Raw genomic sequence first — 23,614 nt, forward strand, 5'->3', positions numbered from 1 at the left:
TTCATTCCTTAATTTCAATAAATACGGATTCCAGGAATTTTTAAATTAGCATCTTTTTTGATATTTTTAGGTTATACGAAAATGTAAGTTTTATTTCAACATTTTTTTTCTTAATATTTTTCCAATCCAACCCATCAATTATTATACATCATTTTAAAGAGAAAGCTTTGAGCTTTAATTTAAGATAAGTTTCACTCCTTAATTTCAATAAATATGGCTTCCAGGAATTTTTAAATTAGCATCTTTTTTGATATTTTTAGGTTATACGAAAATGTAAGTTTTATTTCAACATTTTTTTTCTTAATATTTTTCCAATCCAACCCATCAATTATTATACGTCATTTTAAAGAGAAAGCTTTGAGCTTTAATTTAAAATAAGTTTCATTCCTTAATTTCAATAAATATAGCTTCCAGGAATTTTTAAATTAGCATCTTTTTTGATATTTTTAGGTTATACGAAAATGTAAGTTTTATTTCAACATTTTTTTTCTTAATATTTTTTCAATCCAACTCATCAATTATTATACATCGTTTGAAGGAGAAAGCTTTGAGCTTTAATTTAAAATAAGTTTCATTCCTTAATTTCAATAAATACGGCTTCCAGGAATTTTTAAATTAGCATCTTTTTTGATATTTTTAGGTTATACGAAAATGTAAGTTTTATTTCAACATTTTTTTTCTTAATATTTTTCCAATCTAACCCATCAATTATTATACATCATTTTAAAGAGAAAGCTTTGAACTTTAATTTGAAATAAGTTTCATTCCTTAATTTCAATAAATACGGCTTCCAGGAATTTTTGAATTAGCATCTTTTTTGATATTTTTAGGTTATACGAAAATGTAAGTTTTATTTCAACATTTTTTTTCCCAATATTTTCTAATTCAACCCAACGATTATTATACATCGATTTAAACAGAAAGTTTTAAGCTTCAATTTAAAATAAGTTTCATTTCTTAATTTCAATAAACACAGCTTTCAGGAATTTTTGAATTAGCATCTTTTTTGGCACTAATTAGATATGCAAAAATAGGGGGATTGCATATTTTGCTAAAATTGATTCCAAAGGCCTTTACTGAGTGTATTTTGATAGCGTTTTAATTCTGTCTGATTCTGTCACAAAGTTTAAAAATTTTTGACTTCTTGGGACACAAAGGGTTAATCAAAATTTACTTAATTGAGTTGAGTTGAAATTTCAAAATAAACAATCGTTGTTGTCATCGTCATTGTTAAACTGATAAATTTAATTATTAATTCAGAAAAACACTTAAATGTCGATCAACTCAAATAAGAAAAATGTTATCTTTTAATTAACTACTTAGTCTAGTCAGGGGCGTTAACTTGATAACAGCTTCGGGGTATTGCGTGTGATTGTTCGTGTTGACGATTTCCGACAATAACGATTTATAGTTTACAGCCACTAATCGATGATCGAAATTATCTTGATTCTTGATATATCGATATATTTCTTTTAATTGTTTACTTGATAAATTGTATTTAATTACTTTATTCAAAATATAAAAGTTGTATGAATAATACTTCAGTTAAGCATAATTCGAATATATTTTGAATCATGTTTTAAATTTAGTTTTAGTTTTATATTTGCTTCTTATACAGGTGTATTAAATGTAGTATGTTAAACATGTTACAAGTAGTGTAACATGAAAGTCGCTCTTACATTTATTACGAGTAAGGAAATGGATAGACTTGTGAGTAAATATTCAGTAATAGACGGGTTTAATCCCCATTAATTACCACGAATACACCGCAGGTTCAACATGACTTAAAGTTAGAAACACACGTAGGTGAACCAAATATCGCCCCGGCATTCACTGAGGACTCTCTCTGAAACTAGCTATCACTATTAGACCAATTTGAGAAAATACTTGGAAAAATGTATGGTTTAAAAAACGGCAATAGAGAGTGAAGGATACAACACAACTCTTTTGTTTCTGAAACAACCAAGATTAAAATGCCCTCTTTCACCTATGCGAAGTTAGCCCCCAATTTTTCTAGCCCCCAATTAGATAGGATTTTACATATATAGTATTTTGATTATAACAAGAGAACCAGTCAATCGATTTCGATAAACAATGTCTCATTCGAAAGCTCAATCCTTGGCCAATACGAAAGTGGAAATGCCCGATTCGAAATCTCTCTCGAATTCTGCTAAAACGCCAAAATAATGCGAAGGTACACGAAAATAACACAAAAATGACCTTTTTTAAGTGGTGATAACTCGTAAACGATGTACCCGATGATCAAGATCTATACGTCATTCGATTCGTCATAGTTTCTTCTATCGAAATCACAAAATGCCCGATTTCAATTCTTTCCCGTTAACCTTGTACAGCCCACGGAATGACACCGTGTTCGGCTCGTTGTTTACGCCCATATAAACGACCGTTAAAGTCTAGCCCCCAATATAAAAAAATTAATTTAAACTAAATCGACTATAATAAGAGAACGGTTTGACGGATTTTAATGTTTTATATGTCAATCGATAGCTTTCGCCTGGCTGAATGCAGTTGTCGAAATGCCCGATTCGAAGTATTTAAGAATTTTGATTAAAACACAAAAAACGAATTAATCAAACACATCAATTATCTCCTTAACTAATTGACCAATTTTAGACATCAACATCTCGATCGAAAGTATGATCTACAATGAATGCGAAGGTGGAAATGCCCGATTTCAAAATTCACTAATTACCTGCGTACAGCCATTGAAATGACCCCGCGAATCTGCCGAATGGAAGTCTAGCCCCTAATGAGAAAAAATTAATTTTGATTACATTCGCTATAACTAAAGAACGGTTTGACGGATTTTAATGTTTTATATCTCAAATGAAAGCTTACGTCTGGCTGAATGCATATGTCAAAATGCCCAATTCGAAATATTTAAGCATTTTGAATAAAACACAAAAAATTAATTAATCAAATAAGTCAATTATCTCCTTTATTATTTGATCAATTTTAGTCGTCAACATCTCCATCGAAAGTATGATCCATGGTGAATGCGAAAATGGAAATGCCCGATCTCTAAATTTGCTAATTAAGTACGTACGATTGTTTAAACGACTCCAGTGACTTTACTGCCTGGAAGTCTTACTTATATAAAAAATAATTTTTTATAAACGGATTATTACTAGAGAACAACTAAATGTGAATATGTTTGAAATATTCTACTAATCATAACAAAGTATGTAAACAAACGAACAAAGTAAGAGACTGATTTAAAATGTATTTGTACTAAAACAGAAAATCTTTTTTTCATTTTTGGTTTTAGTATTTCTACCTTTAGTATAACTTATTGTTGTTCTTACTAGTTTTCTACTCTTCTTTTTCAAATTTTATATTTTTAGCTGTATATAGTTTCACACAAAAAGCGCCCCAACCCATAACTCTGTTGTTTATATTGAAATATAAATAAAGTTTTCAGGGGCAAGGTGCTAATTTACATTTCTTTCAATTTTTACAATTCTTTTAAAATTTTCTATTATATCCAATTTTTCTTCAACTTTTCCTTCAAATTGTATAATATATTTTTCTCTTCATTACAAAAGTTTAAATGTTTTCCGAATATTCCATAAAGAATAATGCATAAGTGACAATAAAAATAAAAATGTTGAAGAATGTGATAGACAAAATCAGACCACTCACTGAGTTGTTTAAACAACCGTACGCATTTAATCAGCGCATTTTGAGATCGGGTATTTACATCATTGCATTCACCGTGAATCGTACTTTCGATCGAGATGATGTTGACTAAAATTGGTCAATTAATAAATAGATAATTTACTTATTTGATTAATTAATTTTTTGTGTTTTATTTAAAATTCTTAAATATTTCAAATCGGACATTTCGACATAATTATTCAGCCAGACGCATGCTTTCGTTTGAATATAAAACATTAAAATTGGTCTAACCGTTTTTTAGTTATAGGGAATTTAATCAAATTAATTTTTTCTTATTGGGGGCTAGACTTCTAGTCGGTAGATATGTGGAGTCATTTCAATAACCGTACGTAGGTAATTAGTAAATTTTGATATCGGGCATTTCCGCCTTCGCATTCATTGTGGTTCATACTTTCGATCGAGATGTTGATGACTAAAATTGGTCAATTAGTTAAGGAGATAATTGATGTGTTTGATTAATTCGTTTTTTGTGTTTTAATCAAAATTCTTAAATACTTCGAATCGGGCATTTCGACAACTGCATTCAGCCAGGCGAAAGCTATCGATTGACATATAAAACATTAAAATCCGTCAAACCGTTCTCTTATTATAGTCGATTTAGTTTAAATTAATTTTTTTATATTGGGTTGCTAGACTTTCGGGCGTTTATAAGTGCGTAAACAACGAGCCGAACACGGTGTCATTCCGTGGGCTGTACAAGGTTAACGGGAGAGAATTGAAATCGGGCATTTTGTGATTTCGATAGAAGAAACTATGACGAATCGAATGACGTATAGATCTTGATCATCGGGTACATTGTTTACGAGTTATCACCACTTAAAAAAGGTCATTTTTGTGTTATTTTCGTGTACCTTCGCATTATTTTGGCGTTTTAGCGGAATTCGAGAGAGATTTCGAATCGGGCATTTCCACTTTCGTATTGGCCAAGGATTGAGCTTTCGAATGAGACATTGTTTATCGAAATCGGTTAACTGGTTCTCTTGTTATAATCAAAATACTATACATGTAAAATCCTATTTAATTGGGGGCTAACTTCACATAGGTCCCTCTTTCATCTCTTTATCTTTAGTCTTTTAAACACTAATACGTATAAAAGTTAAAGAAGCATGTTCTATCGTCTGTCAAAAACACTTATTCATTGTTATTTGAAATCTTTTCTAATTCGTACACGAAACTGATTAATATGATTTAATGATTCCAGAACTCGAATTAATATCTATTACTGGAGTTTCGTTGTAAAATTCGAGGAAGCTAAAAAATATATTCCAGTTTGTATGACTTTTATTTGGTGCATGTTGATTTTCACTAGAATGGCTCTTCGACAGCACATTATGGGTAACCATGGCATTTGCATGCATAATCATGTTAAATCGAGAATTGTAGACACTGGTAAATATCTTGATCGCACAGGAATTGGGCGGGTTGATTGGCAAGCACTCAGTCTAGACACGAATCCCATCGAACACATGTGTGATTAGTTGGGATGATGTATTCGAAATCGTACACTGGGGCTGCAAGAACTACCCAACAGCTGAGAGAATGGATTAACATCAATCCTTAATGTGATTCTGAGTTTAATTCAAAGTATGCATCACCGTCGACAACAAGTAGTTATTAAGACGAAAAATGTTATTGAGTTTCATTTAAGTTTTACTCATTCCTTTAGTTGTAAATAGCAATAAATAAAATATTAAATAATAATTCATTAATAGTATATTAAAGACAATTCTTTATGCTATATTACCATTTCTAAATTGTTGTGGTGGCGGCGGTCGTGGTGCCGGAGGTGGATCTTCAAACTGCTGCAACCACTCGTAAAGTTGTTCAAGATCGCGCAAGCTTTGCTGGCGTTCCGCTTCAGCTCTGTCGGCAACTTCTTCCAAGCTTTCCATGGCAAATCTGTCACTTGTCATGTCACTTACGACCTCTGGTGGCGGTTTTCGAGTCGCATCGCGATCCCTACTCGCGACGCGGCGCCGCCGCCGACGCTTTTACGCCGCATTATGCACACATTTCATAACTGTTTGATTTTACCGGATTCATTTGTCTTTCTTTACGGTTAAAAATATACACCGACAACTTTACCATTGGGAACTTATTACATTATGGCATTTAAAATCGCAAAAGGTATAACTGTGTTTGAGATAAAGTGGATGTAATAAAGAGATAAAAAGAGAGAACGTATGTAATTTTATTGTTAACTTTGTGGTGTTTTAGTGGCCGGGACAATAAAGTAATTAACTAGATTAACGTCGTTTAGCATTTGTTAGGAAGCCGCGGCAATGTCCTCGGTGGAATTTTGGACGGGTGCCCTCTAGCATTTATACAGGAATTTTGTCTGTTCGAAATAGTATAATAAGACAACTACTAGTCGGAATTGCAAATGTCATTGGGTTAGTAGCGTGCACCAGGGGGTTGGGTAAAAATATCGTTATTACATCCAAACGAATCGTTTCTCTACTAAATTCGCGGCAGCAAAACGACGACAACGGCGACTCGAGAAAAAAGGAAAATAAATGGAAGAACATTTAGCGCGGTACAGGCCGTGGTGCATTTCCTCCTATACCCAAGTTTTCGAACGTTCCAATAAATACAACCATCAATTCCCTGTAATTGCCGACAGTTAGGGGAACTCCCGGAATTGGCTAAAAAACCCGAAGCTAACGACGTCAAAACAAAAGAACGGCACAAACCCGGTACCGGATATAATCGTTACAATTCCAAATACGAGAAACGATAAAAAACAATGGTTTTGGCTAAAGAGCGCCGACGGAACTGTTTAAGCTCTAAATGAGTGAATCTTGAACACTTGTACAGGGTGTCCCAATTTCGATGTCCGCATAGGCTATCTCCGAAACTAAAAGAGATAGAAAAAAAGTAGCTTACATGTCATGATCTCGTTTTTCGTGAAAATGCTAATGCCGAAAACTCCGAACAGCTATCATCTTTTGTTTTCGCCCTATCGGCAAAAACTGAAAACTTTGCAAAAACGACAATCGCGAATATCTCACTTATTATCAAAGAGGGAGTATTATAAATAAAACTATGGGCAACTTTTTACGAAGAATTCAGTGGCGTAGGTAGAATTTTTTTCCCACCTGTTATTTTCGAGATTTTAGATGTAACTTTATTTTTTTAAATGGAAACCATAGTTGGTTATGACCTAAAATAATTTGTTATTTTCTTCTGATAACAAATATATATAATTTGTAGGGTATATTTCTTATAGTTATTGAATAATTAATAAAAATTCATTTTGTTTTATCTAAAACTAATGTATGTATTTAAAGTTAATGTTGCTATGGTGATAACCATACATACTATGATGGAACATAATGTATCAAATAATTGCCAAAGTTTGTATTTAAAAATTGGATAACAACTCTGGCATTATGAGCTGGTACGATGCACCAGCATGTTAGGTGTCAAAGTATAACAAAACTGAACAAAACTTTACAATGAACTTCGAAAATTATGAAAATGTAACTTGATGGAATGCTATATGTTATCAGATAAGAATGCGACGTTAGCCGCGCAATTTTATTTCACAAGATATCCAGAAAGAAGACAACCACACGTAAGAACCTTCAGCCGGTTAGCAGAAAATTTAATAGAAATTTGGTCCTTCCCCAAACCACATACAAAAACATACCAAAATGACCTGCAAGAGAAATTGCAACAAGACATCTGACCCAAAAGCCGCTGCTCCCGAATATGAAAGAAAAATAAGTATAAACCATACAAAGCGGGGCTAACTCATTATTTACGTGCCGGGGATGTCGATCGAAGATTAGAATTTTGTAGATGATATTTAAAAAAATTAAATAATCTGCTGTTTGTTCAAAATGTTATCTGGACCGATGAAGTCTCTGAGTGTTCAAAGAAGATTGGGGTTCAATGTATGGTGTGCCCTTTTAAATAATAGAATGTTGGCATATAGTATCTACCATAAAAACTTAAACTGAGGTAATACCTCAATATATCAAGGCAGCACATTGTGCCTTTGGTCGACAGTTTGCTATTAAATAAGTCTCAAATGATATATTTTCAATATGACGGAGCACCAGCACATAATGCCAGAGTTGTTAGTGAATTTTTAAATACTACTACAAAATTTGGCAATAATTGGAAACAATGGGCACGTTCAGCCGGTGTCAACTGTTGAGTTGCTATATTAGCAGTTTAGTAAATATCTCAGCGTAAGTAATCTGCGCTTAGTTTGTCAGCGGTTGTGAAATTCTAGGTTAGGATTAATATTTTTTGTTTCTCCCCTTTAATTTGGAAAACTAGCAGAACTGTATAAAATGAAATGAGCCTTAAAATCAACATCATCATCCATTATCTCTTGTAATAACACAAAATTTTCAAAAATATTATTGTTGGCCATAGTTTTAGGTTATGCTGAACTGCTAATTCTCAATTGCTTGTTCAGTCGATTTCGTTCCGCTGTATTAAAGCTCATACAACTAGCTGACTGATTTAATTCAATGTTTTCCATCATGGTATGGTTATCACCATAACAACATTAAGTTTTAAATACATACAATAGTTTTAGAAAGAACAAAAAAAATGATACATTATGTTCCATCATAGTATGTATGGTTATCACCATAGCAACATTAACTTTTAAATACATACATTAGTTTTAGATAGAACAAAATAAATTTTTATTAATTATTCAATAACTATAAGAAATATACCCCACAAACTAAATATATTTGTTATCAGAAGAAAATAACAAATTATTTTAAGTCATAGCCAACTATGGTTTCCATTTAAAAAAATAAAGTTACGTCTAAAATCTCGAAAATAAAAGATGGGAAAAAATTCTACCTACGCCACTGAATTCTTCGTAAAAAGTTGCCCATATAATGTTTTATTTATAATACTCCATCTTTGATAATAAGTAAATAACCACATACAAAAACATACCAAAATGACCTGCAAGAGAAATTGCAACAAGACGTCTGACCCAAAAGCCGTTGCTCCCGAATATAAAAGAAAAATAAGTATAAACCATACAAAGCGGGGCTAACTCCTTATTTACGTGCCGGAGATGTCAATCGAAGATTAGAATTTTGTAGATGATATTTAGAAAAATTAAATAGTTTGCTGTTTGTTCAAAATGTTATCTGGACCGAAGAAGTCTCTGAGTGTTCCAAGAAGTTTGGGGTTCAATGTATGGTGTGCCCTTTTAGACAATAGAATTTTGCCATATAGTATCTACCATAAAAACTTAAACTCAGAGAAATACCTCAATATATTAAGGCAGCACTTAAGCCTTTGGTCGACAATTTGGCACTAAATATGTCTCAAATGATATATTTTCAATATGACGGAGCACCAGCACATAATGCCAGAGTTGTTAGTGAATTTTTAAATACTACTACAAACTCCTTGCTACAAATTTTGGCAATAATTGGAAACAATGCTTTCCCTCATGGTATGGTTATCACCATAAGAACAAAAAAAATTGATACATTATATTCCATCATAGTATGTATGGTTATCACTAGGGCACGAAACTTTTGTAACAAAACGATACGATTTCCCCCTTCCACTTGTTCTCATTGGCTAGTTTCTAGGAAGCCACTGAGAACAAGTGGAGGGGGGAAATCGTATCGTTTTGTTACAAAAGTTCCGTGCCTTAGTTATCACCATAGCAACATTAACTTTTAAATACATACATTAAATTTAGATGGAACAAAATGAATTTTTGTTAATTATTCAATAACTATAAGAAATATACCCCACAAACTATATATTTGTTATCAGAAGAAAATAACAAATTATTTTAAGTCATAGCCAACTATGGTTTCCATTTAAAAAAATAAAGTTACGTCTAAAATCTCGAAAATAAAAGATGGGAAAAAAATTCTACCTACGCCACTGAATTCTTCGTAAAAAATTGCCCATATAATGTTTTATTTATAATACTCCATCTTTGATAATAAGTGAGATATTCGCGATTGTCGTTTTCGCAAAATTTTCAGTTTTTGCCGATAGGGCGAAAACAAAAGACGATAGCTGTTCGGAGTTTTCGGCATTAGCATTTTCTCGAAAAACGAGATCCATGTCATGTAAGCTACTTTTTTTCTATCTCTTTTAGTTTCGGAGATAGCCTATGCGGACATCGAAATTGGGACACCCTGTACACAATTCTTTAGTAAGAATTCGTTAAGAAAATCAATTTTAGACGTATAAGATAGTTGGAAATTTTATAAATTAATTAAAATTCGTTAATAAACCCAGCTAGTGTCTTTATAATGATCGGAATTTTGGCGAAAATCCAGCCACTCCATTTCGTTGACGTCCCGTCCAAGTAATACACTAATCGATTTCCCCCCTGGTGAAGTCCTAACGGGGTACGTTCGTTAGTGTCGAACTTGTACCAGGATAAACGGGTATTTGCTAAAGCCCGGTGATTAATAATGCGAAATTTGGAAGTGAACGCGTGCCCCAATTTCGAAGCTTCGTCGAAGGTCTAACGCTACGGGTAAGTGCCCTCCTGCAGTGCGGAACTGCCAAAACACTTACTAAAATTAATTTAAAATCGATACTTGTAGTAAACGGAGTTCGTTTACTTTCAAAACAGCCAATATATCATAAAAATGTTGATGCTTCCCGAAGTAATTTGTCTCGAGGAAAGATTGATCTATTTGTTAACGGGTTTGAAAGGTGTTCGGGAAATAGTAAAAGAAAAACACTGAATGTCGTGTCACATGTAGTTAGATACTGAACAATCGTTCGTTATCGTAACAAGCGACTTCGACACGAACATTTCGAAATACGAGCTTTGGCCGACGTGACAAAAGCAAATCGAGCGAGAAGTCGCGTTATCGCGAGGCGCAAGTCGTTAGTCACCCCGTTCATCCGGTTCGAAGGAAAGAGATAAAAAGGAAAAGTTAAAACGCGCCCGGGAATTAAGTCTCGAACTTTACGTTTATCGCGTAAACATAAAACTCGCCGTTAAATAAACGATCCCAGTAGCGAAGCCAAGGTTGCCCCGAAATTTATTTACGTATAAATAGTTTACAGCGGGCCGTCGCCGTCGATGTGGCAACAGAACCGAACCGAAACCCGTTTCTCTCCTTGGTGACCCACTTCAAAGTATCGTCCACCTGTGAACCGCAACAACAACACCAGAAGCGTGCCCAAATCGGGGACAGGTGGTGGCAGCGATACCGAAGGACGACGACGACTTCGCAGAGGGTCGTTAAAGTCGACCTCCGGGGACCTTATTCGTTTCAAAGCGGCTTGTTCACTTGTAATCCGGCCCGGAGTGTTCCATTGCATCCACTTCAAAGCGGATAACTTTGATCTACCGGATTTACGTCAACGCTTCCATTTTCCATTCCGCGTTTCCCATGACAATAAAGACGCCTTGCGACGCCAAGAGGATGATCGCAATGTTTACCTCTATCGAGGATAGCACATTTAAATATCGCATACTGATTTATAGAGAAAGCTCTGTGTATTAAGTATATACAAACGTTCTGTGATTTCATGGTGTCGTATAAAAATAGGTTTCATATAAATACATATACCTCCGAAAATAATACCCTAAAATGTTTCCACACGGAAAATCGTGTTTTATTCTTGATGTAATTTGTCTCAAAATAAATTGAATGATGTGGTGCTTTTTCTTAGTGCTCTAATTCGGGAGAGATTTTCGACGAAAGAGTATTGGCAAAAAATGATATAATGTTAACGCCTGTATGATCACGTAAGGATTTAATAATGCGGTATACAGGGTGTCTCAGCGAGACCGGTCATTAGACGTTTCTGGGGTTCTGGCGAAAATAAAAATTTGAGAATTCAGACTTAAGTATTATCAATTACGATCTCTTCGTCTAAAATATTTTCAGATTTCTTGCACTTCCGGTTATACCGGAAGTCGCCACCAACTTTATTTTTTTAAATAGAACACCCTGTATATTTTTACGTATTTGGATTTGCCTGTTTTCAAGGTTTATAAATAACTTTACTTTTTGCAATTTGATTCGGTCGTTCTCGAGTTATTCGAATTTTTCTAGAAAAATCTGCTCCAGCAGACATTTGTTCAAAAAATCAGAAAACACTCAATTTTTGCGTTATCAATTTAGGATTGAGAACATGCTTAAGCAACATGATGGCGTATGTTTTGGTGCCGAGAACTGCGGTCTAGAATGTTTGATCACTTTACTATGGCACGTTAACTTTTCAAAATTTGGAAGTACCATAACTTAAGTTTTTTAAATGGCACCCCCCATATTTTATTTTTTAGTCGTCTTCGGTGTCTCATTCTACATCTTTTATATCCCATATGGCCCATACCTAATATTAATAATTTGGGAGATAATTAGGGTTTTTTGAAAAATGCACACATATCATATGGATATTTAGCCTAGTGTGCCATGAAAAACAAGCCTTCTCAATGAGTTCTTGTCAAAGACTCATTTGTTTACGTCATTTGATGCATGTGAGCTAATAATTATCTGTTATGTCCCTTAATATTAGTACTGAAACGAGTTAAAATCGATAACAATAACGAAAGTAATATTTACATAAATCAAGAAATTCTTAATTTATTTTTTTTGCATGAAAAGCGCGACAAAGTTCGTAGTATGATTCCCAGATCTTCTTTGGCAGCTCGAATTGAGGTGTTGGGACTGGGCTCGAAATAAGCCAAGGTATTCACCTCTTCCGTTGCATTATCTACTACATTTTTTGGTCAGTTTAACACGTGATTAATTCGTCCAAAATGCAAAAAATTTGCTTCTATTCCTCTAAATTTACCTTTTGTCATCGGAGATAAATGTGGATAATTTTCATTAAACATTCTGCAAGTTCTACTAAGAACTTTGTCGCACTTTTCGTGCACAAAAAATAAATTATGGATTTCTTCATTTGTATAAACATTATTTACGTTATTAATATCCATTTGAACTGGTTTTAGACTCACAAGCATCAAACAACCTAAATTAGACTTTGACATTTATCAATAAGTCATTAAACATTTGTTTTCCATGGCACACTAGGTTAATATCTATATGATATGTGAGCATTTTTCAAAAAACCCTAATTATTTCTCAAACTATTAATGTTAGGCATAGGACATATAGAATATAAAACATGTAAAATGAGACGCCGAAGACGACTAAGTAATAAAAGATGGGGGGTGCCATTTAAAAAAATGAAGTTATGGTCTTTCCAAATTTCGAAAAGTTAACGTATCATAGTAAAGTGACCAAACGGTCTAGACAGCCGTTCTCGGCACCAAAACATACTCCATCATGTTGTTTAAGAATGTTCTGAATCCTAAATTGATATCTCAAAAATTGAGTGTTCTATGATTTTTTGAACAAATGTCCGCTGGAGCAAATTTTTCTAGAAAAATTCGAATAACTCGAGAATTGCTGGTTCAAATTGCAAAAAGTTAAGTTATTTATAAACCTTCAAAACAGACAAATTCAAATATGTAAAAATATACAGGGTGTTCCATTTAAAAAAATAAAGTAAGTGGCGACTTCCGGTATAACCGGAAGTGCTAGAAATCTGAAAATATTTTAGATGAAGAGAACGTAATTGATAATACTTAAGTCTGCATTCTCAAATTTTTTGTTTGGCCAGAAGCCCAGAAACGTCTAATGACCGGTCTCCCTGAAACACCCTGTATGATCACATACACGGACAAGGTTGCCAATGCAATATTAGATGTATTTCCTTGTGTTTATGATGCTTCCAATAGAATGACTTTCTAGGGGCCTTTGCCTTCTTCTCATTTTCCAAAAATGGGTCCAATTTTCATTAACAATTGTATACAATTAAATTTTTGTCGATTTAAAATTTTTATACAAAATACAAATCAATTAAACATGGATTTAAAGTCGGAATTATACAAAATGTCATTTGTTTTATTTTTTTTTTATTTCTGTAACATAATACCCACCCTCGCAACACCATTCTGTTGAAAATAATTGAAAATAAACACCGATAGTTTTTAATAACGACACGAACGGCAAATATTTAAACGTGGTGTTATTTTTTTTTTTGCAATTTTTCGTCCTATTTTTTTTTGTTGAGAAACCGAATCGGATTCGTACGACTAATCCTGCTGCTATTTAAAATATTTAATCTGCACTTCGTTCCGGAATGCTTCTCCATTCCGTTATTGTCTGTTTTCCTGTTATTGTCGAATTCCTGCTGTGCTCGTGTTCGTGATACGGTTTCGCGCCTCACGACTGTTTTTAAACCGGTACTATTGTGTGCACTCTTTTTGAAAGAGCTTTTCGTCCGACTGACGCTCATATCAAACAAGTCAGCTTTTATAACCATCAGTTCATAAAACCTGTAGACAGACGAATATGATTTTTTTTTGTTGCAAGATATAATCGAAATAAAATTTTAATAAAACAGAAAACTTCTTTCTTGCTCTTTATTATCAAATTTCCTCGGTACCGGTTTCGGCTATTAATAATTAGCCATCATCAGCCGAATCTACATATTTGAAAATCACACTAAAATATTTTTATAAATAAAATTTAAAACAGTTAAACTTACGGTCAATAAAATCTACTTATCGAAATTTGAACTCAAATTTGAAAACAAGAAGAGAATTACTGACAAAGATTCTGAAATAAGAAAATATCGTTAAACATTATAAAACTTACTTGAACTAATAAAATTATTAACATGTTAAAAATCCGGATGACTACAGATAAACACCTACATTACATATTTGCGACACGACATCAATCCACCACGAAAAAGACATGAATGAAGGATGAATTCTGCGCAATAGATTAACTGTTTTTAATTTTATTTATAAAAATATTTTTGTGTGATTTTCAAGTATGTAGATTCGGCTGATGACGGCTAATTATTAATAGCCGAAACCGGTACCGAGGAAACTTTATAATAAAGAGCAAGAAAGAACGAAGGCTTTCACGGTCGGTGTGAATTAAACTAAGATTAGAACTAAAACTAGAACTAACACTAGAAACTTTCGGGTTTTGCCGTGCGTCTTTTAATAAAAGGTTTGACGTTTCGGATGCCATGTTGCAACCTTCTTCAGAAACTGGTTCGAAGTGACGAGATCAAAAAATCGGTAACTATATATAAGTAGGAAAAACTAATTACTAATCAGTTAACGCTAATTACAAACTAATTAATAACTAATTGCGTCGCGTCCGGTGTGAGGCGGGAAGAGGTCTTCGTGTTCACCACCATCTTCCATGTTCTGCTAAGCTCCCAGCCATCCTCTCTGTTGACGTTATTTTTATGTCGGTGAATCTCTATGGTTTCTCTTGTCAGTCTTTGGTAGTATCTGTTGTCCCTAGCCAGCACCTTTGTTTGTTCGAAGTCTATTCGGTGCCCCTCTGCATGGCAATGTTCCGCAACCGCCGACTGCTGGATCTTCTTCAGCCTTACATCCCTCTCATGCTCCTTGATGCGGCACTCGACGTTGTGTCCAGTTTGGCCAACATAAACCTTCCCACAACTACACGATATTTATGGGGAGGATATCAACAAACAAATCAAGGATTTGGATAACTCACGAATTAGGCAACGCAAGCTGTTGAGCAGTTTGGCTTTTCTACGAAGATGCAGAGAGAAGAAAGTAACGTCAACCTTCTTGAAGGTGAAGCACCACATCGACTCCGCTGCAGCACGTAGAATTTTGATTAGGACAGAACAAGCACTGCTACGAGAAAGAATGCACAAGACCTTCAATGATCTACAAAAAATAAGTGAGAAGTTACTACGACTCCACCTCTCACTTTCCAATTGTATATCCGGAGAAGACTGGGACAAAGTGGACAGACTAACAATGGAGAAGGCTAATCGCGAATTTCAGAAGACCCGTGACACACACATCAAGAAGTTTGAATCTCTGGAACGCCGGTCGAAAAAGAAGAAAGGTAATAGTTTACCAGTAGAAACAATCGTCATTTACAGATCGAATGTCCCACTAACGAAAGACGAAACCTCTGTGCTCGCCAAAGGATTGAACTACGCAATCGCCCCGAAGAAGGTCCCAAAGGAGGAAATCATCTGCGAAGTGGAAGCAGCTGTTCGAAGGATGCCTGCACTGAAAGCCGAAGAGATCCGACAAGAAGTTGCGAGAGTACTGAAGTCAGCAAAACCACCAAAATCCAACTTAACGGTTGGTGAAAAGAAGGCACTCCGATCTATAAAAGAAAAATCAGAAATCGTCGTGTTACCAGCAGACAAGGGGAATGCCACCGTTGTTATGGACAGGAAAGAATACGACGACAAAATGATAAACTTACTGGACCCAGCCACCTACAGGAAGATCAAGAAGGACCCCACAGACGAAATCGTTAGAAAAATGAAGGAACTGATAAAATCTACAGGAATTCCAGCAGAACAGCAGAAAGGTTTGTTTGTGCAGTCGCCGGTACCACCAAGGATCTACGGACTACCGAAGATTCACAAACCAGACGTCCCCCTCCGCCCTATCGTCAGCGCCATCAACTCCCCAACATACCAGCTGGCTAAACATCTTGCAAAGATTCTGTCCCCCTTTACAGGTAACACGGAATCGTATGTCAGGGATTCTACACATTTTGTGGAATCGGTAAAAGGTGTAAAGCTGGATGCTGGGGATATGTTGGTAAGTTTCGATGTGGAATCCCTTTTTACTAGGGTACCAGTTAAGGATGCTGTAGAGGGTCTTCGCCGAAAACTCATTCCGGAGGGTTTACCAGGATACGTGCCAGATCTGGTGGAGTATTGCTTATTGTCGACGTATTTCAGCTGGAAAGGAGAATTTTACGAGCAGTTCGAAGGGGCAGCCATGGGATCTCCACTATCGCCAGTTATAGCTAATTTCTACATGGAATTATTTGAAGAGGTCGTTTTGAAGAAGAGCCAGTGGAAACCAAAACTATGGCTCCGATATGTGGATGACACGTTTCTGATATGGCAACATGGTCAAAAACGGCTCCAAGAGTTCTTGGATCACTTGAACTCTCAACATCCTATGATTAAGTTCACAATGGAAACAGAAACTGCCAAAAAACTACCTTTCCTAGATGTGTTGGTCACCAGGACGACAAATGGAGATATAAAACTTGGTGTATACCGAAAGAAGACCCATACCAACAGGTATTTACAGGCATGTTCACATCATCATCCCCAACAGAAGAGGTCCGTGATCCGTACATTATTTCAGCGAGCAGCGAGACTATGTGAAGGAGAGAACTTGAAGAAGGAGCAACACTTTCTACGAGGCGTGCTGCAGAAGAATGGATACACTTCGAGGGACATCAACCAGGCCATCAAGCAGCGAAAGCAGAAAGAGGACACGGTAAGTACAAAACCACTTGGATTTATCTGTCTTCCCTATGTTTCAGGTGTAACGGAACGAATTGCTAGGCACCTCAAGAAGAATGACATCGTAGTGCGGTACGGCACGGTCAGCAAAATTCGGAACACACTCCCGATAGCCAAGATATCGTGTAGTTGTAGGAAGGTTTATGTTGGCCAAACTGGACGCAACGTAGAGTGCCGCATCAAGGAGCATGAGAGGGATGTAAGGCTGAAGAAGATCCAGCAGTCGGCGGTTGCGGAACATTGCCATGCAGAGGGGCACCGAATAGACTTCGAACAAACAAAGGTGCTGGCTAGGGACAACAGATACTACCAAAGACTGACAAGAGAAGCCATAGAGATTCACCGACATAAAAATAACGTCAACAGAGAGGATGGCTGGGAGCTTAGCAGAACATGGAAGATGGTGGTGAACACGAAGACCTCTTCCCGCCTCACACCGGACGCGACGCAATTAGTTATTAATTAGTTTGTAATTAGCGTTAACTGATTAGTAATTAATTTTTCCGACTTATATATAGTTACCGATTTTTTGATCTCGTCACTTTGAACCAGTTTCTGAAGAAGGTTGCGACATGGCATCAGAAACGTCAAACCTTTTATTAAAAGACGCACGGCAAAACCCGAAAGTTTCTAGTGTTAGTTCTAGTTTTAGTTCTAATCTTCGTTTAAAGCAAGAAAGAAGTTTTCTGTTTTATTGAAATTTTATTAGACGAATATGAAGCACAAAAAAGGATTTTTTCCGTGCATACAAAAATTGATAGGTATTCTGTAATTTGTGAATGCTACTTAAAACGATGTTGATATAGTTTGTTTTGTTACACGTAGCACACCTGGCCCTATAATTACCATTTCCATTACAGTTATTACCTTCATTTCCCTTTGCGAATCCCCAAAAGACATTAACATAGTGTATGGCATGCAACGGCGACGCCCTCGCTCTAAAGATTCAACGGATTACGACCAAGAGTTAAGCCAACGTTATATTGCGAGGTTTGTTAACCCAACGAGACACGGTGACGGTGGGCAAATCGCTATTTTTAGGACACTCGCTTCTCTCCGGAGACAATTTACGACGACAGAACGAATATTCCGAAAATACTGTGTGTGCAGAATGTGAAAATGGGAACGAAACGTTTCAAGGCCACACCCATCTCTATCAATGTGTTTGTTATTTGAAATGTTATTATTCGAATGAAATGATTTTCGTTTATATAATTTGCATTTCCATTAATGGGGAATGAAATTATAATAAGTTTTAAAATGATTGAATTAATCGAACTGGAAATTCACTTAGACCATTTAAATTTTAAGTCATGTATTAACAGTTTGCTTCTATGTTATAAGATAATGTTTAAGAGATAAATGATTTAATATTCGAACGAGAACTATCGGTTTCGTAGTTGGAAACACGAACAGATAAACGTTTTGTAACAACAAGAGGGGTGGATTAAAGTTCGTAATTCAAAGTAGAGCAACTGAACAATGATGTTGAAAGTGGAGAGAGCTTTACAATAGAGGTCGAGCAAACCGTCAATAGTCTATAATCGAGAAAAATAACCCCGGCTGATAAAATGGTCGAATTAATACGGTGCTTGAAAGTTCCAGTTATGTAAAAGGGCCGCGATGAGAGGGCGGCACTCATCGCTGGTGTGAAGCACGCATTTGAATTATTTTTAAATATTAAAACCGAACAACCGTAAAAATTGAAGAGGAGCCGGTCGATGAACCGACCAACCAATCTTCTCTCTCTTTCTGGTTCCCGTTTTATCCATCCCCCTGTGACCCACATTTACCGGACTCATTAGGTGTGTAATGTGAGGCCACGATCGTTTTTTGCTCGCCGAATGGTCGGCCGAGCAATTAGGCCGCTTATTTTACAGTTGCGGTGAACGCCGACGGTTGCTGCTTTGGTAATTTATATTTAGCCTATTAATTTTATATTCCTGAATTTGATTTTGATTTTCGGCCGCACGTGTAATTTCTCACTAAAACTTGCTTGTGTTAATTAACAGCAATTTCAAATTAAACCTGTTTCGATTATTGTTGAATAATCAAGTGGAAGTTTCAGCAAATAAAAGGATAATTTGTGATTAAAAAAATATATCTTGGTTGTTGGTTTTGGTTTCGTAAAACAAACTAAACAAGTCATGTAGTAACAAAATAGATTTAACTAAACATCCTTCGTAAAAAAGAATCGGCCTATACATCAAAAGATTAGGAAAGAAACAGAGCACATTTGAAATTTAATATTGTAGTTATGAGCGAGGAAGAAAACTGTGTTTTGAAATCACATAAACGAGAGTTTATGATCCGTTTGTGCTTGGATTATATGCTAAACGTTATCGAACTGGAAACCTTGTTAATTGAATAGTCGGAGTTGAGTGTACGTAAGCCATTCATTGCAGTAACATGAAATTCGAATTGACCTTTAATGTTGAATAACATTTCAGATAAAGGCAAAGATATTTTATTGAGAACTTACAACATTTTGAGTAGAAGACCCTATTCCAGTGTATTGGGATATGAGAAGACACTAAATGGGTAGGGGTTAAAAATAGTAAACCTATTATGAGAAGAATTAAATACTTCTTTACACATCATAGAATGAAAATCAATCTAAATTAATGGCACGCAATTACTAAATGTCAACACAGCAAAATTCCTTGGTATGACTCTCAATACCAAGTGGAATTTAACATCATATTCAGAAAGAATCATGTATTGGTTGATTGGTTGCAATTTGAGCTATCAATCTACAACAAGCTTATATTACATAAGCAAGTATTACGTTCAGTATGGATATTGGAATTCAGCTATGGGGCTACGCCAGAAAGTCCAACATCCAGGTGGTGTATGTATGTGTAGTTTAGTTAAACCACAGGTGGTATAACCAAAGCACTTAGGCCCCAACGGTCCCTTTGTACATCCTCACGGTTTACTTCGGCCATGTGTAGGTCTATTTGGAGGAGTGAAAGATGTTCGAAGATGGCATCCGATCAGGCTGATACCGCTTCTCGCCTCGCCTTCAGCCGGGCTGGTACTCCAACGCCCAGCAATTTGAAGACGACCCCCAAGCCGGGCTGGTACTCCAACGCCCAGAAACTTGGGTGCATGGCTGAGTACCGCTCAAAGAGCGCAGACGCGCATTCAACCCGTTTTTACGTTCACAACCTCCAACTACACATGTATCTGATGACAACCAGAGATGTTAGACTGGTTGCCGGGACCGACGGCTTAACGTCCCCTCCGAAGGACGGGGAGGCGACTCGGCGTGTATTCACTGGGAATCGAACCCAGGACGCCGGCGTGATAGCCCGAGAGCTTACCACGGGGCCATTCGCCCCCCATCCAGGTGGTGTAATGTGACTTAAGAAGCTAAGAAGTTTTATGAAGTCTGAAAATCAAAACGAAAGGAATGGTAAACCAAGAAGTATGGTGATTTATTATTAAGATGATTTCCCAGAGATGTCAAGTCTTTAAAAGACTTTCTCCATTATTACTAGAGAATATGTAACAACAATCAACGGTCACGGTGACCTGTAACCCTCTGTCGTTCAGTTGACCTATTATTTGAAGTAAACCAAAGAGTCACAACAACAACAACAATTTGATCGCTATATTAGAGGCGAAATCTGCGGTGAATGACTGACTTTGAGGAACTCGGCGGGTCTCACTATCAATAGGGTATCGAATCTATTGAACATCTCTGAAAAAACGAATCCAACCACAAGAAGACAGAACTATGTTGCGCAAAGAAATAAAGATATGTTTCACCAATCTTTTATTTTCTTTTCCAGGTACACTCTTTGGATATCCCCGTAATAGAAGTCAACCATGAAAAGACTCGATCGACTATTGGAGCGATGTTGGAAGTAATTGCCTACTTAGTTGAAGGATTGATAGAAAAAAAATCTCACAAATAGGTAAATATCGATCTAACTAAAGCCATCTACATCACACATTATTATTAAGGAAATTGCATTATTGCTGTTAAATTACTGACACGATATCTGAAGAACCGATGATAGTTTCTGGTGTTTTAAGGTCGTCTTCAACTACGTGTACTTTTTATAATTTATGTTATGAATTCTAACTTCGCCATTGTAGAGTAAAGTGTGGATACTAATAAATAAAAACACTGAAAGCAATAAAAAACAACAAGGCAAATGGCCCAGAAGGGATCCAAATCAAGTTAATAAAGAATGCGCCTAATTTAATGCTGGAAAAGCTGGCAGCCGTCCTTCAAGACTTTGTGAATGGCGAAGAAATTCCGAACACTCGGATAAAACCGATTATCAAATCGAGCTTGATGAATGGAAGAAAAAATGTGAAGGAATGGGTATTGATCTCGACGAACAGAAAATGTTGTTTAGCCTACATTTTGCAGATGACTAGATGAACAAGCGGGGTGAGTAAAGCTCATACCAAGAGTAGGCGGTCCTTGTAGTGGAAAGAGAATGGTGTTACCAACAGTAGTGAGATTGGTCTTTTTGTATGGAGTTAGAGAACAGAGCCAAAGATATATGAGCACAGTATTAGAGCACATCTCAGAGCACAGTGTCTATGCATAGGCGGAGAGAAAAGCATTGGATTCTAAACGATAACACAATCAAATCATACGAAGAATATATACCTTGGAACAAAAATGAATCAACAAGAGGACAAAAAGATATCACAGGAAATAAACCCCCTTCTTTGGCTGAAAAAATTGTAAAAAGAGGAACCTGAAGTTACACACCACCATCTTCATCTCTGTGGTGTTGCGTGGAAATGAAACCTTGCAACTAACCAAACAATTAGAGAACCGGTTACAGACAGTAGAAGAAGACTTCTGGGGAAGAGCAGCTGGCAGGACTAAAATAGAGAGAGTGTACAGGGTGTCCCAATTTCGATGTCCGCATAGGCTATCTCCGAAACTAAAAGAGATAGAAAAAAAGTAGCTTACATGTCATGATCTCGTTTTTCGAGAAAATGCTAATGCCGAAAACTCCGAACAGCTATCGTCTTTTCTTTTCGCCCTATCGGCAAAAACTGAAAATTTTGCGAAAACGACATTCGCGAATATCTCACTTATTATCAAAGATGGAGTATTATAAATAAAACATTATATGGGCAACTTTTTACGAAGAATTCAGTGGCGTAGGTAGAATTTTTTCCCATCTTTTATTTTTGAGATTTTAGACGTAATTTTATTTTTTTAAATGGAAATCATAGTTGGCTATGGCTTAAAATAATTTGTTATTTTCTTCTGATAACAAATATATATATAGTTTGTGGGGTATATTTCTTATAGTTATTGAATAATTAACAAAAATTCATTTTGTTCTATTTAAAACTAATGTATGTCAAGGACAGTAGAATCTAACAGGACTGCTACATCCATTGTATTTTTGTAGTCCACTACGGGTTGGTTGCCCGCACTCTACGTCACACTATTTGCCACGCCTGGTAACTGTCTGTGTTTTTAGAGGTTATATGATAGACATTAATACGTCTAAAAACATAAAACTTCAAAAATAATATGAAGACGTCTAGGATATAACCTTTAAAAATACACAGTAAACGCATAGACCATAACAACAGCTGGGCGTGGAAAATGGTATGACGTAGTTTGCGGGCAGGTTGTCACAACAATGGATGTAGCAGTCCTGTTAGATTCTACTGTCCTTGAATGTATGTATTTAAAAGTTAATGTTGCTATGGTGATAACCATACATATTATGATGCAACATAATGTATCAAATAATTGCCAAAGTTTGTATTTAAAAATTCGATAACAACTTTGGCATTATGTGCTGGTACGATGCACCAGCATGTTAAGTGTCAAAATATAACAAAACTGAATAAAACTTTACAATGAATTTCGAAAATTATGAAAAATGTAACATGATGGAATGCTATATGTTATCAGATAAGAATGCGACGTTAGCCGCGGAATTTTATTTCACAAGATATCCAGAAAGAAGACAACCGCACGTAAGAACCTTCAGCCGGTTAGCAGAAAATTTAATAGATATTTGGTCCTTCCCCAAACCACATACAAAAACATACCAGAATGACCTGCAAGAGAAATTGCAACAAGACGTCTGACCCAAAAGCCGTTGCTCCCGAATATAAAAGAAAAATAAGTATAAACCATACAAAGCGGGGCTAACTCCTTATTTACGTGCCGGAGATGTCAATCGAAGATTAGAATTTTGTAGATGATATTTAGAAAAATTAAATAGTTTGCTGTTTGTTCAAAATGTTATCTGGACCGAAGAAGTCTCTGAGTGTTCAAAGAAGCTTGGGGTTCAATGTATGGTGTGCTCTTTTAGACAATAGAATTTTGCCATATAGTATCTACCATAAAAACTTAAACTCAGAGAAATACCTCAATATATTAAGGCAGCACTTGAGCCTTTGGTCGACAATTTGGCACTAAATATGTCTCAAATGATATATTTTCAATATGACGGAGCACCAGCACATAATGCCAGAGTTGTTAGTGAATTTTTAAATACTACTACAAACTCTTTGCTACAAACTTTGGCAATAATTGGAAACAATGCTTTCCCTCATGGTATGGTTATCA

At 35.8% G+C, this 23,614-nt stretch overlaps 1 protein-coding gene across 14 annotated transcripts in view; it reads right to left on the bottom strand.

Moving 5' to 3' along the window:
- The window catches only part of LOC111425167 (disco-interacting protein 2), a 144,887-nt gene that overhangs the window by 54,915 nt on the left and 66,358 nt on the right, over nt 1–23,614 (bottom strand). For 2 of the 14 annotated variants that reach the window (XM_023059040.2, XM_023059022.2), the window contains exon 2: nt 5,444–5,832. The exons of 11 other annotated variants lie outside the window; for them this stretch is intronic. In XM_023059040.2, the coding sequence (XP_022914808.1) occupies nt 5,444–5,612 (169 nt within the window). In that variant the 5' untranslated portion in view covers nt 5,613–5,832. The remainder of the gene's footprint in view (nt 1–5,443; nt 5,833–23,614) is intronic. One more of the 14 variants, XM_023059031.2, reaches the window with a different exon arrangement.

The sequence above is a fragment of the Onthophagus taurus genome, chromosome 1 (genome assembly GCF_036711975.1).
Source record: "Onthophagus taurus isolate NC chromosome 1, IU_Otau_3.0, whole genome shotgun sequence".
Taxonomy (NCBI): Eukaryota; Metazoa; Arthropoda; class Insecta; order Coleoptera; family Scarabaeidae; genus Onthophagus; species Onthophagus taurus.